Source organism: Protopterus annectens, chromosome 4.part1 (genome assembly GCF_019279795.1).
Source record: "Protopterus annectens isolate FY-2018-M chromosome 4.part1, PAN1.0, whole genome shotgun sequence".
Lineage (NCBI taxonomy): Eukaryota > Metazoa > Chordata > Ceratodontiformes > Protopteridae > Protopterus > Protopterus annectens.
The window spans coordinates 803,740,591-803,760,603 of NC_056734.1; the positions used below are offsets into that span (position 1 = coordinate 803,740,591).

A 20,013-nucleotide genomic window follows, 5' to 3' on the forward strand; every position below is an offset into this window, starting at 1 on the left:
AATTTAGTTCTTGCTTCTTTGATTCTTTCCCCTTTTGAACCTGCAGCTTCATGTTCCTTGAAATTATTATCATGGAAAACTCTCTTTCTGGTGGCTATCACATCAGCTAGAAGAATTTCAGAACTTCAAGCACTCAGTTGTCGTTCTCCTTATCTTGTGTTCCATAACGACAGAGTTTCCTTACGAACTAACCCGTCCTTTTTGCCTAAGGTGGTTTCAACATCAAATCTGAATCAAACTATTGACCTCCCTGTCTTTTTCCCAGAGTATTCAAATAGGTCTGAACAAAAGTTACACTGCCTGGATGTTCATCGTCAATTAAGGTACTACTTGGATAGGACGAAACAATTCAGAAAATCTGATCAACTGTTTGTCTCCTATGCGGAAAGCAGAAAGGGACTTTCAGTTTCAAAGGTATCATTATCCAGATGGCTAACATCTTTGATTTCCCTGGTATATGAAATTAGACAACAAAAATTGCCTAATAAACCTAAAGCCCATTCCACCAGAGCTTTGGCTACTTCTTTAGCCTTCCAAGACAGACTGCCTATTGACACCATTTGTGCAGTGGCTACTTGGGCTACTCCTCACACTTTTATTTCTCATTATAAGTTGGATTTAGCTTCTAGGCATAGAGCTAATTTTGGTTCCACTGTTCTCAGGAGTCTGTTCCGTTAGGCCACCGGGACAAGGTGCTAGGGACGGTCCCATCCAGCAAGAATGAAGGCAAGATAGACAACTTAACATATAGAAGTTATGTTCTTACCATAACGTTCCATGTTAGTTGTCTTCTTCTCGCCTTCTTCTTGCGTCCCACCCTCCTTCCCCCTGGCCTGGACAGACCTAGAGGAGTTGTGATCGTGACCTCTCTTTCTACCACCTCTTTCTTAGTCATATGCTATTATGCATATTTCTTGGTTCAGGATGTAGGTCACCCTTTTTCTTCCTGTTGTTAGAGGTGGATTCTGTTTTTACAGTTATACTGTTACTGTTATAAGCTGGGGTTAGCTTACAAACGAGATCTGAGGTAACTATCGCCTAGCATTGTGGGATATAAGGGGAGCCTCGAGCCGGTGGAACCAACTCTCCAGCTTTTAGAGTGGCCGAGTCGGAGCCGAGGTCGACTCCGAACCCATCCAGCAAGAAGAAGGCGAGAAGAAGACAACTAACATGGAACGTTATGGTAAGAACATAACTTCTATTTTTTTTCTAAGATTTTTTCAAATTATGACCTTTCCTAAAAATCGCTTTATAAGCACTCTTTGGAATGTAGTCAGGCTACTAAGTGGCCTTTTATTGAATGGTACAAATAATTGTTGTGACATTATTTTTTTCTTCTTAATCAGTTTAATTAAAGTTCAGTTCAGTTTTCAGGTCTGTATTTCCATAGTGTGTTTGTAGGACATGTGTGAAATCTTAAAAATGTAATTTTTTTTAATTTATTAATATTTGGAGTGACCAAGCCCCAAGTTATATTATGGGTTATTAACCTCCACCTAACTCATCCATTCTCATTCTCTGATTGGTTAAATTAATTGTATAACTGGCATTATGGTGCAGAAAGGTGTAAAGCTCTGAATGCCATGTGGAACTGCTGCTGTTAGTTATGGCCTTGTACGTAAGAAACCTCAAATATGTGATATCAAGATGGGCAAAAAAGGACAAATGGTTAATTCTAAAAAAGTCAGCCTTATACTATACTTCCTCTACTTTCAGCTGCCGTACAGCATGACACATCTGTGAACCAGATGTTTCATTTTTTTTTACTAGTTCATATCCTGCTGCATAAGACTAAATGTCAATCATTCATAACTGAAAATTCCAAATGATAAAATGTAAAAAATCTGGAAGATGTTGTAAAGAATGCCAGCATTTACAGAAATCTCAAAACAACCAAAAATGTGGGGGTATACACTCCAAGAACCCACCTCTACCAAATTGTTGCATTTAATTTCAAATTTACTAAGGTACTTGCTGTCAAGCACAGCTACAATAAGAAGTAAAAAAATAAATAGATACCCACATATGAAACACAGAAAAACATTAAGAGAAGACGTGCACTGGGTAAATTGCGGGAAAAGTAATGTAGACCTACTGATTTTCTTGCAGCTTTAAATATTGACAGGGATTCATAAAGGTTACCACAAAGTGTAGACTACATGTACACTTAGCATAATCTTTGAGTGATTAGAAAGCACAAAAAAAGTGTTAAGAATGCTCTTAAATATATATTGTGTACACAGTGCAGGCATTATTAAACCTGGCCCATATATTTGTTTTATAATATTTCTTTTATCACATATTAATGTTTTGTTGTTAAAATTTTCAGTAAAAATATTTGAGAAAAAAGAAGTGATATAGTTCTATTTATTATGATTGTCCTTTTACTGAGAAGCTGTATCAACAATAAAACCACTGATACCTTCTACTTCAAACCCATCCATAGATTCATAGGTTCATAGATTAGTACTAGGCTAACTGCCCTTGTGAGCCATTTTAAGCCTAACCAATTATCCCTTGTGAGACTCAAACCCTGCACCTTGTGTTTGTAAGGCAAACACCTTAACCATTAGGCCACCTCTCTCATCCTAACTAATACCATAAAAAAATGCTCAACAAACTTAAACCTGCAACTCTGGCAGTTGACAACTTACCTACAGAGTACCTTAAACCAGCAGCTGATGCTATCTCCTCTCTTATCTCTATTCTAAGTAATTGCTCTATCACAGAGCACTACATTCCCATAATTTGGATGATAACATACACCATCCCACTACATAAAGGAGGGACATCTACTGAACTCTCCAACTACAGATCAATAGCAATTCTGTCTCCCGTAGCCAAAATACTAGAAAAATGTATTCACACCCAACTAAAGAACTTACTCTTATATAATAATCTCCTAATAAATAAACAACACAGTTTGCAGCCCAATCATAGTATCACAGCTGCCCTTCTAAGTTTCACAAATACAATCAAACAACACAGAAATAAAGGTAAACTAGTATCTTCTATCTTCTTGGACCTGCCCAAAGCGTTCAACACCGTCTCTAACCAGAAACTTATCACTGATCTCTCAGCTCTAAAACTCAGCCAATCATCTCTTTCATGGTTCCATAGCTACCTAACTGGCCAGCAACAAGCAGTCCAATGGCACCAAGAGCTCTCCACTCTCTTGCCTGTCACCATGAGAGTCCCCAAGGGGTCCATTTTAGGTCCTCTGTTCTTCAGTATTTTTATCAGTAAACTTCACACTGCAACCCACCTTACCTCTATAGTTCAGTATGCAGACTTCGCTCATCTACGCTGCTCCCAACCTGCCACAACTTGAAGAAATGACACAATGGTCTTTCTCAGCTGTGGAATCCTGGCTCTCAAACTCACAATTGATTCTCAACCCAAACAAAACAAAACTAATGCTCTCTGGACCCAATAAATAATTTTATTGTCCATCCTCATTTCTTATCTATTTCTCCAACAATACTTTAATAGCTACTGTATCTCAGACAAAACTGCTCGGTGTTCTAATTGACAGTAACATAAAATTTGATAAACATCTATCTCAGATCATTAAAAAGACACACATAAAACTGGAACACCATCTACTCTCTACTCTGTTTTATGCCTCTCCAATTTATAGCAACCTAAAGAAAACAGATTTAGCAAAACTAGAAGCTTGCTACAACAAAATAGCCAAATTTGTAACAAATTCCCCACACAGATCCCACCATTGATCTGCTCTCTGACAACTCAGCTAGCTAGAATTACCCCACTACTTAATGTATACTCAGCTTATCACTGCCCACAGCCTGATGCACCAACCAGATAAGTCCCCTGCACTCCAAAATCTGCTTCAACCATATACTAACAAACAGATCCTTTGTTCTTCAAACAAATCAAGAAATCCAACAATAGTGCTGGGGATACTCTCTACTCCAACGATGTCTCAAGAATTTGGAACACTATCCCTCAACCCATCTTAACTACAGCTAACCTCACACATTTCAAAAAACTACTTAAGACTCCTCTATCAACACCTGGCTTTGTTCATGCTCTAGTCCTGTCAAATCCCATTCTTCCTGTACATTAGCTTCTCACACCTATATTTGTCTACCCTTACTGACCATCAAATAGAACACTACAATACTCTTTGCTACCCTAATCTCCTTTCTCCCCTCAATAAAGCTTATATCCTTTCAATCCATATTCCCCTACACTAATCCAAATCTTTCTTCTCTCTTCCTTCTCACTTTACTTTAACATACATCACCTTTACACTGCTCTGTCTTGACCTAACCCATAACCTACCATTCTACTATCTCTGATTCACCTTACCTGTTATTTCCCTTCCACATATTCACCTACTTCTCATTACCATATTTTCTCCTAACCTTTGTATCTCCTAGTGCTTCTTTCCTATCCTTACCCTACACTATACACTTTACACTCTGTTCCCGCCATCTATTTTCCCTCCTCTGTAATTCCTCTCTTCTCCTTTCTCAACCCTGTTCCAGAAGTCCTACAAAATAAGCTGTATATTATAACTATACTCATTTAACTAAACAGTAGATTATTTCTTCTTGTATCATATAATTGTAAGGTCTACTTGTATCATGGTAATCTAAAGTATGTAACTTATATGCAAGTTTGTTCTTACCAATATATGTAAAATGGTTGTTTTGTCCACTAATGTGAATTTCTTGGTCTATACGAAATGTCCAAATGTCCTACAACAGAAGGAGGAAACTGATGCGGAATAAGGCAAAGTCCCAAGACTGGAAAAACTCCCTTATCAGCCTGAACAAAAGGTTGAGATCCCTCATCAAATCCTCTAGAGCTAGCTATGAATTGCAGCAGATAATAAAGACAACCAAAAGGCCTTCTATAGTTATGCAAAGAATCTCCACGGTAATACCCAGATATGCTCTGAACTACTGCACAATGGTACCTCCTATACCGAGCCAACAGATATTGCCAGTATACTGGCCGACAGATTCAGTGCTAACTTTACCCCTCTCTCCCCCCACAAAGGACCAATCACAATACCAGTAGATTGCCAGGCAGCCAGTATTAGTGCTGCACAGGTTAAAGCAGCACTGTCTGAGGCCAAGAATACAGCTTCTATGGGACATGACAATATCCCTGGCTATGTTCTACATGAACTACAGAGTGAACTGGCACCTCACCTGTGTGCCCTGTTCAATCACAACCTCACCTCACGCTTTGTACCTGCTGAATGGTGCACTGCTACAGTCATCCCTCTCCACAAAAGAGGAGTGGCTACAGACCCAGGGAATTATCGCCCAATTAGCCTGATGAGTCTGATATGCAAAGCTATGGAACGCATCATCATGGACCTAATAAACAAGGATATAGGGAATCTCCAAACTCTGGATCCTACACAGTTTGGTTTTGTGAAGGGTAGATCATGCCTACTCAACTTGGTCGACTTCTTTGAGTCCGTCACCAGAGCTGTGGATGAAGGCAAGGTGGTTCATACAGCCTACCTTGATCTGGCCAAGGCCTTTGATACCATTCCCCACTCAGAAATCATAGAAAAACTCATTAAGCTAGGCATCATCCCCTATATCAATAGGTGGGTTGCAAACTGTCTCACAGATAAAACCCACAGTGTGAAAGTAGCTTACTCCAAGTCAGACTAGCGACCAGTCAAGAGTGGAGTCCCACAGGGTTTGGTCCTGGGTCCTCTCCTGTTTGGTATCTATCTCTCTGAAGTCCAGGCCAACACGAGGGGACTCTGGCTGACAAAGTTCACAGACAGTTGCAAGTTGGGAGCTATTATTAACTCACCAAGTGATTCTGACATCCTACAGAAAGGCCTCAATGACACTAACGACAGTCAGAACCAAGGCCTTAAGCTCAATGCCAAAAAATGTGTCGTCATCCCCCTTGGGAAAAAACTGGTTCCATTGAATTACCACATTGTTGGTAGTCCACTGAACACAGAAGGTGTTATAAGAGATCTGGGAACACAGGTTGACAGCAACCTCTCTTTTGATCACCACGTTGCCACTGTGGTCAGAAAGTCCTTCTATGTGGCACATCTCATTACTAAGGGTTTTGCATCCAGGAAGAAAGAGGTCATTGTCTCCCTCTACTCTTCCCTCATTAGGCCAATCATCAAGTACAATGCCCCATTTGGCATGTACCACACTAGACACCTGCAACAACTGGAGAGGCCGCAAAAGTACCTCACAAAGAGGATCCTAGGCCTTAAACACTTGTCCTATATAGACAGACTCAAAAACTCCAACTATTCTCTGTCTCATATCACCTACTTAGTGGCGATCTCTGCTGTTAGAAACGCGGCATCTAAAGAAATCCCAGTCCCTCTGCACCACACGCTCCAGAGACCTCAACTTCATTACCACAATCAACAGAACATGTTGAAGGGACAGGTTCATAACCCAGAGACTGCCCATGCTATTGAATAAACTTCCCATACACGTCAAGCAGAGCACCTCACTGGCCCTCTTCAAGAGAAATCTTGATGAGTGGATGGGAAATAGAAAATTCACCCTACAGATCACTCCAGTGGCTCTACTTGACAGAGGCACTAGGAACTAAGGTCGGGTGGCATGATGCCAGGGTAATCCTATGGGCTAGGCTTGTAAAGGCTCCAGAGCCATTAGCCTAGTACACACCTATGAACCTATAATATTTTACTATCATGTGAAGATAGAGAAGAGCTCCAGGATATTCCTCCATTTCTGGCTGGCAGACACTCACTACCACTTCAAAGCCTGCCTTTTGGTTTCACTATAGTCCCCAGGGTGTTTACCATGATAATGGTAGTGGTAGTGGCGCATTTGCAGCTACTAGGAATCCATGTCTTCTGCTACCTCAATGAATGGCTCCTAACTGCTGCTTCAGCTTCACTTCTTACTAGATGTACATATAACAGTAAACTTTTCCAAGTGTCTGTTATTACCAGCCCAGCAGATAGAATTCATTGGATGCTACCTCAACACAGCTCTACAAATTGTCAGCCTTCCTCACCACAGTGTCACTTCTTTAACGGCCTTGCAGGTGATTCTTATTCTTCATCCCTCTCCACCAGCACTCTTGATTCTGTGTCTACCAAGCATAACAGTTATCCAAAATTCTAATGTTTTCACTGGTTCATTACCATATGAGAGTGCTTCAGTGCACTCTAGCAATGCATTGGTAGCAGAACTTTCACTTTAGATGCAAAGATTCGACTCACAAAGGTTTGCAGCAACACATTGCTTAGAGGATAAGCTCTCCTTCAGTAACAGAAAGACAACCCAACCTTTTCACATAGATCTGCCAGTGACAGTAGTAACCACGGATGCCTCCCTACTTGAGGGTGCATTTCAAAGGGAGAATGATCCAAGTCACATAGGCAACTTTAGAGTTTAATCTTCACATCAATGTCTTGGAGATGAGGGTGGTCCTTGTAGCATTGCAGGCATTCCCGGATGTCCTACCCAAGGGTATGATTTCCATATAGATAAACAACATGGCAGTCATATGGTACACTAACAAACAAGGAGGAACCTCTTCTTACCCCCTGTGTTGAGAGGCCATGAGAGTTTGGCAGTGGATGATGTCTTCACACTGTTCAGTGTTCTGGTGGACAAATTGAACAGGGCAGTCCTAACACCTCATGAGTGAGCCCTCCATCCAACAGTGGCAACTTTAATTTTTCATCACTGGGGCAACCTTGCTGAGACCTATTCGCCTCCTACCTCAACAACAAGTTCAGGAGTTACTTTGGCCTGATCTCTCCCCAGGGTCAATCATCGCAATTGGTCCCTGGGTCTCCTTTATGTGTTTTTCCCATTGCCACTCATGAACAAATTCATTCAGAAAGGCCAGATAGCGCAAGGCCAAAGTAATCCTCATTGCCCACTTCTGGTCAAGACAAACCCCCCCTTCAATGCTGGATCAATATTCAGATCTGTCTCACTCATCCGGATTGCCTCCTCCAGATCAGACCAGCAGGAAGTCAACTGCTTGGTTTCTTCAGTTATGACCATAGCCACATATGCCAGACTTCCCAATACAGGTGTTGAGATTATATTGGCTTCCTAGAAACCTGCTACAAAAAAGATACATTACAGCAAATGGAAAATATTTTCTATTTAGGATGTGTCCGAGGGCTCTGACCCATTTTCTGCACCCATTTCGTCCATCTTGGAATTCTCTTCTTAACTTTTTCACAAAAGCTCTAGTTATTTCACCATCAAAGTTCAGATGGCAGCAATTTGGAATGTTCATAGTGGTAACATTCTTTGAAGATCTCAAGAGTTTTTTTTGAGATGGACTTTTCTTTTCTTTTAAGTCCTCCTATTAGAAAGCTGGTCCCCCTGTAGGATATTGCCATCATGCTCCAAGCTTTGACTCACCCCCCCCTCCCCCCGAATCTGCAACCACAGCGAACATCAAATAGCTAACCTGAAAAACAATTTTCCTAGTGGTAGTAATGTCAGCCAGGTGGATTTCAGAATTACAGGCACTCCTATGTAAATTTCCCTATATGATTTTCCAAGGACAGGGTTTCTATCAGAACTAATGCATCTTTCTTTCCAAAGGTGTCATCTGAAACAGACTTCAATCAGCCTATACCTTTACCAGTATTTCTCCCCAGATTTTCAAACAGAAGTTAATACCCATTGCAAATGCTAGGTGTTCATTGCAACTTAGGTGCTGTCTTCATTGGTCAAAACAATTCAGGAAATCTGATTGGCTATTTATTGAATCTCAAAAGCAAAATTTGGTAGGGCAGTTGCCAAAGGCAAACTCTCATGATGGTTGTCAAACTGCATTTCTTTGTCTATAACAAGAAGGATTTGCCTTTACAATCCAAACCAAAGGCTCATTCAGCAAGGGAAATAGACACATCAATGGCTTTTTCAAAGAGATTTCCTATCATAACATTTGTGCAGCAGCAACTTGGTCTACAGTCCATACCCTTGTGTCTTATTATAAACTAGATGTACAATCCAGATCTTACTTTTCCTTTAATTTCACCATCCTCAGGAATGCCCTTCCTTCATACCACCAAGAAAGACAGTATGAGAATACATTCCATATGCTAAATCGGAAGAAAATATACAAGACTGGATATGAAAGTTATGTACTTACCATAATGATAGATCGATGTTGTCTGATTTTTGTCTGGTTCAACCTCCCCTCTCCTGTCCCAATACTAAAGTGACACACATATGGCTTTGAGATGACTGGGTAGTTGCTACTCTGAACCCTGTCTGTAAACAGTCCTGTCAGACTGTTTTCCTGTCCCCTTCATTGTTCTTGGTTTCTATATTCTAATATATGGACCAGCAAACGTGATCTGAGGTACTAGGGTGGAGTTCAGGAAATTATGGGTAGGGGAGAAGTTAAAGCCCTGGAACGGTGGAAGCTTCAAAATTGGTGCTCAGGTCAGATCCAGTCAATTCTTTCAATCCGTATGTTGAACAAGACAAAAATCAGACAATCTGGATTTATTGTTATGGTAAGTGCATAACTTTTTGTTTTTAGACAAAATCAAGCCTCTTTTGCCAGTAATGCTGGTTTCTGATTGGCTGATTTGAGTCAGTGTTTTGTTTTATTTGTTCAGTTTTTTTTATTTTATTTCTTTTTTTTTTTGGACCAGATTCCAGAAGATCTGCTTTCAGTGTAAGTGGTCACTTACAATGAGAGCAGATCTTTTGGAATCTGGCCCTTATATTATTGTCCTATTTTTTAAGTAAATGCAGATTAGGGTTTAAGAAGGCTGTTTAAATATGCTTGTGAGTTTTGAGGATGTTATTTTTTTCTTACATTAAGATGAATAGGAAATGAACTATTTATATTTTATTTTTATTTTATATTCTTTTTTAAAATAAATTCAGATTTGGGTTTAGGAAGGGTTTTGGCAGATGTTTTTGTTTGCATTGTAAACACTTTGTAAAATGTTACCATGTTTAGTGAGTAGTTTGGGTGTGTTGGATTTAAGGGAATGTCAATACATTTAATGGCATGGCAAATATGCTGATAAATGGTTGCCTATGCACCAAGGGTGTAGGTAAACTACTGATGACATATCATGAGATAAAAAGCTAAAACATCTGAATGTTAGTAGATACATATTTTATCACATCCTTTAAAGTCTACTTTCATGATAGTATATATATATATATATATATATATATATATATATATATATATATATATGTTATGGATATGTGTGCTTACACATATACATTATATAAAAACATACAGTGATGCAGCTGGTAGTGTTATTGCCTCCCAGCAAGAGGTTGTCTGGTTCGATTCTCAGTTGGGGTACCTTCTGTGTGGAGTCTGCATGTCTTCCCTGTGTTTGCATGGGTTTCCTCCAGATGGTTTAGTTTCCTCCCACCTTCCAAAGACATGCAGTAGGCGGATTGGACACTCTAAATTGTCTATAGGTGTGAGTGTGCATGTGAGTGTGTGGTGTGGAAGAACAACCACAGCAGGGCTAGCCACCGGACAGTGTGAAACTTGGCTGAAGGTGATTGCCACTGTTGAAGAAACACCCAACCCCCATGTGCAAAAAATGGGAAAAGGGGTTGGGGATGTATGGATGGATGGATGGATGGCTATAATGTATTTGTGCACTCACACATACATATATACATACATGACAGTATGGGACTTAGATATGTAATATATCTTGAAATATTGAGCTGTAAGGCTAGGAACAAGGATTGTGATGATGGGCACAAGTTGTGCAATGCATTCCCTACTCATATGTATATATATATATATATATATATATATATATATATCTACACACACACACACACACACATACAGTGAGAAAATGTGAGGGAGAGTTACTACACTGGAAGAGGAGGGAATAATTCAGGATACTCTAACCTTGGAGTTAGAATATATTCTCTTCATTTACACTTGTAGCACCACAGTTCTGAGGGTCACAGTTATAGTCATCAGACGTTCAGCAAACACCCCTCCATATCCTGTCTTATTTCATTTATCCATTTTTGTGTGTTGGTTTTTACTTTATTTTTATTTCAATGGTTTTTTTTTTGTTGTTTTTTTTAACTTCATTCTGGAGTAATAGCACTTTCTTTACCACTGTAGTATTTTATGAATGAACCTCATAACGGTACGATCTGAGGTTACTTCAGATGAGTTTTAATTTTTTTTTTTGTGGATTTGCTGTTATTGTTATTAAGTGTAGTTTTTGGAATGAACAGCAGTTCTTTCAGTTTGTTTGTGTATCCACATGTGTGTGTTTGTGTAAGTGTGTGTATATGACCTGTAGGTGTTACTGAAAATGACAATATAATCATTCATTTACTTACTTTACCAATGCTTTCTTTATCACATAAGTTTACAAGTATCATACTAATTTGTATGGGCTGTGCTTTGCTATTGGATAATTTGTTTGCGTCTCCACTGAAGATGGGTTCACTCATTTGGAGCAAGTCAGTTATCACTTAAGTAAGATATATAGGTGTTTTTTTGTGCAACTCTGTAAGCTCTACATATATTACTGTATAACTAATACATAAGGTCTATATAAATGTTATTTTGGAAACTTTATTACTTACAGAAATGCTTTTGGATGTTTATTTCTTAGCAGAAATATCCTGATAAAAAATCTGAAGATGGCAATGAAGATGGAACTGGGGCACCTCAAACAGGATCTAATAAAAATCCAGGGCATTTTCCATCCACTTACAGCCCTTATTCGCTTCCTAAGCCATTAAGCATTTCGTCAGATCTGGGAGGGCTACCGATTACTCTGGAGATGGCCATGGTAAGTACTTTACTGCACCTAACCACTGACTGAAACTTCATCTCATGGAAAGAAAAGATGAAGTAAACTAACATGCTGTTTTTGAATCTTAGTGTATCAGAGAAATGAAATGTTGTTTTGCATGTAGTAGACCGAGGCTGAAAGTAGAGATAAATGTTTATTTAGAATTTCTCTATGGAATTCCATCATTGTTATATTATAGTAAAATACATATGTATTAAATAATGTGTAATTTCATTAAAGACTGCTGTCTAGACAAAGATGAGATTTTTGGAGGAAACATGCTTGTTAATCAGAGTACAACTTCACTAGTATTGTGGGAAGCTGGCATTATATTTTCCCAGGCAGTATGAGAGGCTAGCACTGTCTGATGATGTCGTTGACTGTTTTATAGTGCTATACTTGCTCTTCATTGGCCTTTTCTATTGTTCTGCACTACATTAAGTAAAGAAGCCAGCAGAGACAAAAATGAGAGTCTGTTTAATATTCCAAATTACTGCAGCTGTCCCAGGGCAGCTGCCTTCCACACTTCCATCATTTCACTGCAGGAAACCCAATTTTTTTAAAGTCTTCATAGCTGCATGGGTTGCTACTGTGATATATATATATATATATATATATATATATATTATGTGTGTGTGTGTGTGTGTGTATATATATATATATATATATATATATATATATATATATATATATATATATCTACACACACACACACACACACATATATATATATATATATATATATATATATATATATATATATATATATATATATATATCAGTTAAGTCTTTTGAAGGGTGGGCAATGCGGTCTTACTGATGCAGTCACCTACTTACTCCCCCTGTCCATAACAGATGGTAGGGCTGGACCTGGGATAAATTTGCAGTTTCTCATTCAATTGTCTAAGTTCGATTTGAAGATAGTAAGGGGTGTTCTTTGCTTTACAGAAAGTGGGAATTTATTCTAGAGCTGAAGAATTCTTTGGGAAGATATCTGCCATGGCAACAAGTCCTGTTTATATTGCAGTATTGATTTAGGTTCTTTGAATATGTAGTAAGTTAAGCATGATTTGCTTATTTACACTTTTGTAGGCAGGTATACATATGAAGGTGTCATTAAAAGGTAAGAAAAGAGACATGGCTTTTGTGTACCCTGGGTAACTTGTGCAACATATCCCTCTGATTTCCACTCGTTTTTTTTAAAACTTGGGTTAGTTGTTTGGAGTGGTACATACCAAAAGGTGTACTGTATTTTAGTATGGACCTGATGAAGGATTAGTTGGGCGGAAATGATGACTGCGTTTGTGCGAGAGAAGATGCCCTTAATAATCAATTGGGTGAGGTAGGCCTTCCCAATGACAGAGGATATGTGGTGGTCAAAGCAGAGTTTGTTGCTCACAAAAGTGGCTAGGTCCTACCTTTAGCACTGTGACTCATTCTGTTTACATGGCTTTAAGAAGTACATGATTTATTCTAACTGTAGTCTAAACAGCCACTGATAGAAGGGCATTGTCACCTTTCCCTGACTGTAATTCCTTCCCTAGATATGCAATCCATCATTGGGTTTACTTTTGCCACAATATTGTTACTCTGCACTGAATGGTTAAACATTTTTGAAATAATATCTCTCAGTTGTTTAACCTACCCTTGACTGTAAATCCCCAGGTGAAACTCCATATACTTGGAAAGGTTGAAATGACATTGCTACCTGCTTGGTCATACTTCTAGTCTCCTTAGGTGCCTCCCCAATTTGCTGTCCATGTGATTCTTCCCCCACAGCCATAGTGTCATCATAAAATGGGTTATTGTAGCTTTCTATACTTGTATGAGGCCAAACACATTAAATTTGGTTCGGTACTTTTCAGTTATCAGGGCAACAGTTCTAACGTGTTAAGTCCACAATGATCACGCAGCTGTTAGCCCATAGGGTCCATTTCAGTGTCACCATATGACTTGAACAGGTATTTTTATTTATACCATATGTTACAATAGTTAAGATATTCACTAGACCGTTGTAATTTAACTTTTCCTTACAGATTTCAGAGCCAACAATAAAAAGGTACCGGGCAACTTTTCAACATATGCTGAACTCTAACTCTCAAAAGGTTCATTTTTCCTCCATTACTGCCACAAAAACAATTTACAGTATGAAACATAGGATAATTGCAACACCCACAGGTGTGGAACATGCCTGGTAAAGTATTTGACTGTGATTCATGTCTCACAACTAGAAATAAAATGACACCAATATTCTTCGCTGCTTATCTAAAAGTGTAACTTCAAACAAAATAAGACTATCCGAACTGAAAGTAAAGTATTGCTTCGCACATCCCGACCAGTGCCAATCACCCTGATTTAATATACTTTCAGGGAACAGTAACGTCTTTCAACAATTAATGGGAAAAATGATGTTTAGGAACCCATACTATTTACATATAATAGAACACATCTAAAATGCAGAGCTCAATGATCACACAGCTGTTAGCGAAGGTTTGGATTAATGACCTACTGGTTTTCTTCGTGGTTCATGGCTCCTGATTTTTTGCTCTTGAGTTTTTCTATGTCCGGAATACCTGGTATATATGTTGCAACTTGAACACTTATATGACTTGTACACATACTTCTCATCCTGTAAGCTGAAGAAATCTGGACAATACCAAAAAATTACAAGTGGACAGATTTCAGTGATTGCTCATGTCTACGTAGAACGCTGTTAGAATAAAAGATGCTGTATTACCATCCACTTTTGAAGGATATGAAGAGGAAGGCTGACACTCAAATGTGTCATTATTTGGTGACATAAATCCCCAACGATTTGCCCAAAAAGCCCAATTTTTATGGGAACAGACCAAAAATATCTGACCAAAATATGGACAATTTTCGAAAATCTAGACAGTTATGATTTCTATCATCTGTGCACTCATTGCAGACTGGCACGTTCTAACTGTTGCCCCGATAATGGAAAAGTACCTTTGGTTGAACTCTGGACCAAGCTCTGTGAGACACTGCTTCTCTCCATTTTGCCTTCTTACAGCCCCATAATTACCAAATTCTGTTTCCTGCTGTATAACATTTTTGTTGCATGTCATCCCTGTGTTCGCATGGGTTTCCTCCGGGTGCTCCAGTTTCTTCCCACATCCCAAAGATATGCTGTAGGTGGATTGGATACTTTAAATTGGCCCTAGGCTTGAGTGTGTGTGTGTGTGTGTGTGTGCCTTCTGTGGAAGGTTGGGCACCGGGCTGGCAACTCGACACCGTAAAACTCCACTGCCAATCATGAGCGGACAGGGGATCTGCTGTGATGACCCCTAACTGGGAAAAAGCCGAAAGAAGAAGAAGAAGAAGAAGTTATGCATAGTTTGGAAATGTTGTAGTTATGAGTCAAAAGTTTTTTCTTCAGTCTGCTTAAATATGTCCACAGATTTGCCTCTATTTATCTCCACTGCTGTCTTGTTATAGAATTATATCAGGTTAGTCTAGTGAGTCATATGGTAATCCATGCTGGGATTTGATGAGCAGCCTAACTTTGCTCTAGGATCCTTATGACCCTTGACTTCAAACATTTACTATAATTTTTCAAATTACCAATAGCAGACTTACCATCAGCCTATTTTTCCATCTACTAATATAGTACAGTTCATCTAATTCCTTGTATTCTAAATTGGGAATATTTTTAGTAGTGAGGCTGATAGCAGATGAAGCCATGCAACATTTGCTAAAACCTTGCATGATGTTATGTGATCCTATCTCGCCTACATTCTGACTGATCGGCACGCTTATGCCAAAGAGCGAAGTCTCTTATTGGCTGAGCTTACTATATCCCAGGATGCACCACTACCAGTCCCCCAGATCTCGTTTGCCGCTAACAAGCAAAGACGTGGTCTCGAGCTTGGCTGAGCTAAGTAGTGTTTTTTCACTTACTTTCCTGTCAGGGATTTCCTAAAATTCAACAAAAAGCTGTTTTAACAGCTATCTCGTGTTTTTTGTGTATGAGTGAATATTTTTTGTGGTAAAATATTTGTGTGGTGATTGTGTATTGTCTGACTAGAGGTCCCATTTGAGTTGAAGGGCCTTTCCCTGTCAGTCCGTTGTCTTTCAAGTCCCGTTTTATTTTTTTTAGGGGTTCTTGGATCCTTTTAGTCATACTTTTCTATTTGTGACAGTCCTTGATTTAAAAAGAAAAGTATTTTTCTGTGATAGTTAGTGTGTTTTGTCTTTTGCTAGTTATTCACTAAATTGTTTGCCATAATGTCACAGGCTCCTAGGCCTTCAGGTTTTAAGAAGTGCACTAAGTGCAGTTTCAAAATGTCGATAACAGATGACCACTCTCTCTGTGTGTACTGTTTGGGCGCCAAACATTTGCAGGAGTCCTGTAGCGTGTGTCACGCTTTTTCCTCGAGGGTCCTCCAAGAGAGGAAAAATCAACTTATTTTAAAAGGCCTTATTAAACCCTCATTTGAAGAGGCATTAGCTTCCTCTCCTTCTCCTGCTAAGAAGAAAAGGGCATCGGCTCCGACCAGTCCGTCGAAACCGACCGCCAAAAGACATAGGCAGGCTTCTCCTTCGGCTCCATGGACTTCGGAGCCGAGGGCGGAACGGTCTGCCTCGATGCCTCCAGCCTCGACTCCTCTGGGTTCGGAGCCGATGGCTGGGGCATCGAGAGGCGGGTCACCTTCATCGGCTCCACTGATCTCGGAGCCGATGAAGGTTGTCCGCTCAGACACTTCCTCCTCGGTGCCGAAACCCTCTTCGGCACCGATGGAAATTGGTTTGGACACTCCTTCGGCGCCGATAATTATCGAGTCGATTCGGAGCCGGTCCCCTAGTCCCTTGGAGCCGTTGGAGAGGCCTACTCGGACCCGTTCAGTCTCTTCCAGGTCATCAAGGATGTCAGATTCGGACATAGACAGGGTGCTCCAAAGACTTTTCCAGTCCCCAGTCTTTCAGAAATTAGTTTTGGCTCCGACCCACTTGGCTTCGGCGCCGATAGCCCATTCCATTGCCATTCCTCCTCCGACCGCTTCGGCTCCGTCGGAGCAGGTGCTGACGGAGCCAGTAGAGATCCTAGGGTCGGCTCCGACCCTTACTCTAACCCCGGCCTTCGGGTCGGAGTTTAGCACACGGACTTCTTCGGCCGGGCCCGGGGGTGACGTTTCGGGACCAATGCAGTCGGTTCCAAGCCTCCCTCTCGGGGCTTCAGCCGCGGGACTTCCGTCTGCTATCATGGCTCCGGCGACTGGACCCTCCCAGGATTCTGGGGGTCCGGCCTTCAGAGCTATGAGGAGTGCCTTGGCCAAATCTTCTTTGGCCATCTCTACAGCTTTACCGGCACCTTCCCTGGGCATGGAGACTGGGTCTATGGCAGTTCCCCTGTCTCTAGACAGCAGAGCCCCGGGGCCTGAGGTTACCCCCACTGGGGGTTCCCCTCCTCCTGAGGGTCTTTCGGAGTTGTCTTCGGAGGAGCCCCCAAGGAAGAGATAATGCAAGAGGAAGCACATAGACTCCCCCGATGAGTCTCTTACATCGGACACTGATCTTGATGATGCGGAGGGGTCCCCTAAGTCGTCCTCGGATGATGTCTCATTTGCAGACATTCTAGAGATCCTCAAGCAACGAGGCTGCTGGAATTCCAAACCCCCCTCCGCTGATGAGTCGGTGTTCCTCAAGGCCTTCGGGGCTAAGCCCTCCACCTCCTGGGTGTCTCCGCCCTTCGACGAGCTCCTAGATTTGGTTTGTCGGAGGGCGTGGGAACATCCAGATACTGTGGAACCAGTGCCTTCTCGCCCTAACAAATTTTTGTCTGCCCCACCCGAGAAGGAGTTCTTAACGAAAGGCGTGGCTGTAGATGCCATGGTGGTGGCATCTGCTACCCAGCAGGACGTGGCAGAGGCTTCAACGTCCGTCCATCCTCCTAATAAGGAGTCTAGGAGCATGGACCGGTACGGGAAGCGCACCCAGAGTTCAGCGGCCTTTACTCTGAGGTCCCTGAATTATTTGGCACATTTCACCAGACTACAGAGGGATCTGATCAAGGAGCTCTCAGACTCCCTCTCAGGTAACCTACCTGAGCAGCTAGCCCAGTCGGTTAGCTCTCAGTTGGCTACCCTTAGCTCGATTTCTAACTCGTCCATGCGGCTCATTTCATATGCGGTCGAAGGGGCGGGCAGAGCGGCAGGCACAGGCGTGGCTCTACGAAGACAAGCCTGGCTCCGTTTGTGTCATTTCGTGGAGGCCTTCAAGTCTTCCTTTGCCGACGCTCCCTTTGATGGGTCCTCTTTGTTTGGACCCAAGGTAAAAGACACTCTTACCCGCTATGAGCAGGAGGGAAAGACTTTATCTGCCGTAGGAGCACGATTTTCCACTCCCTTTCGGCCTTATCCCAAGGCTAAAAGAGGAGGTAAGATGTGGTTCCGCAAATCACAGAAATTCTTTCCTCAACAGCAGGAAGATTCCCCTTCCAGAGGCAGAGGAGGGGGAAATTTTTGTGGGAGATGCCGTCCCAGAGGCGGCAGAGGCCCCCGCAATACTGGAGACTGCGAGTCCTTTTGTGGCTCTTCAGCCTCCCACACTCCATGAGGGATTTCCCGGCTGTGCTGCTCCGGAGCCAGTCGGGTGCCATTTTGCCAAGCACCTAAAAGCCTGGGAGTCTATTACTCAGGACAGATGGGTGCTTCGGATTATTGCCGGAGGTTACACCATTCCCTTCACACGCCCACCCCCTCCGTCCAAAAAAATCCCGGACCCACCACCCAGTCAAAGGGAAATTGCAGCCGTAGAAGCTTCAAAGCTGCTAGAAAAAGGAGTCATCCAACCGGTCCCCACAGACAAGATCGGATCCGGAAATTACTCAAGGTTCTTTTTAGTGCCAAAAAAGACAGGGGACCTGAGACCCATTTTGGATCTCAGCAAACTAAACCAGTCCGTCATGAAGTCCAAATTCGAATGGTCACTTTACAATCCATTCTTCCATTGTTGGAGAAAGATGTTTGGATGTGCTCCATAGATCTCAAGGACGCCTATTATCACATACCGATACATCAGGCGTCCAGGAGGTATCTGCGCTTCAGCCTGGGAGACAGTCATTTCCAATTTTGTGCACTGCCCTTTGGTCTCACCACAGCCCCAGGGTGTTCACCAAGTGTTTGGCAGTAGTGACTGCTCACCTGAGGAGTCTCGGATTCCAAGTGTTTCCCTATCTGGACGACTGGCTCCTGACTGCCACCACCAGGCATCTACTACTAGAGAACCTACAAGCCACCATCTCCTGGGTGCTTCCCTGGGAATTACATTCAACTGGTCAAAGTCTGTCTTGCTGCCTTCTCAGCGCATAAGATTCATAGGAGCAGAGATAGACTCAAAATTAATGCGAATCTTCCTTCCTACTGAAAGGATACAAACATTACAAGATCAAGTCCGAGCCCTGCTTCTAAGATCCAAAGCCCCAGCCAGGATGGTCCTGCAACTTTTAGGTTCAATGTCTGCCACGGTTCTCCTAGTTCCTCTGGCAAGATTGCACATGAGGATTCTCCAGTGGCTATTATCGACACAATGGTCTTTTCAGGATCTCCCCCTCAATCATCACATACTGATAACAGAAACGTGCAAACGGGACCTCCGCTGGTGGCTTCTGCCATCCAATCTGAATCAGTGAAGACCCTTTGTTATACCCACTCCGGTGGCCACCTTGACAACGGATGCCTCCCAGACGGGGTGGGGGGGCATTGTCTGGGCAGGTCAGTTCAGGGTTCTTGGCTTCCAAACGAAACATTTCTCCATATCAATGTGTTGGAAATGAGGGCTGTACTTCTGTCCCTACAAGCCCTCCACAACTTTCTCCCTCAAGGCATTATCGCCATCCACACAGACAACATGTCGGTGGTCTGGTATCTAAACAAACAAGGAGGGACCAGATCTTACCCCCTTTGCAGAGAGGCCATGAGGGTGTGGGAATGGGCAGTGGCTACCAAGCGCTTCCTGGTAGCGACCCACATTCCAGGCAAATCCAATGTATTAGCAGACAGACTGAGCAGGACTATTCTTTCTCCTCACGAGTGGTCTCTGAACGAAACAGTAGCAGCTCAGATTTTCAAAAGGTGGGGGATTCCGTGCTGCGACCTGTTTGCAACACCACAAAACATGAAGTGCAAAAGGTTCTTTTCCTTGACCCCGTGTCAAGGGGAGACAGCTACGGATGCTCTAGTCCAACCTTGGCC

At 41.9% G+C, this 20,013-nt stretch overlaps 1 protein-coding gene across 3 annotated transcripts in view; it reads left to right on the plus strand.

Moving 5' to 3' along the window:
* The window catches only part of MINDY4B (MINDY family member 4B), a 1,400,689-nt gene that overhangs the window by 203,292 nt on the left and 1,177,384 nt on the right, over window positions 1-20,013 (plus strand). For 2 of the 3 annotated variants that reach the window (XM_044070561.1, XM_044070563.1), the window contains one exon: window positions 11,618-11,797. In XM_044070561.1, coding sequence (XP_043926496.1) covers window positions 11,618-11,797 — 180 coding nt within the window. The remainder of the gene's footprint in view (window positions 1-11,617; window positions 11,798-20,013) is intronic. The other variant, XM_044070562.1, reaches the window with a different exon arrangement.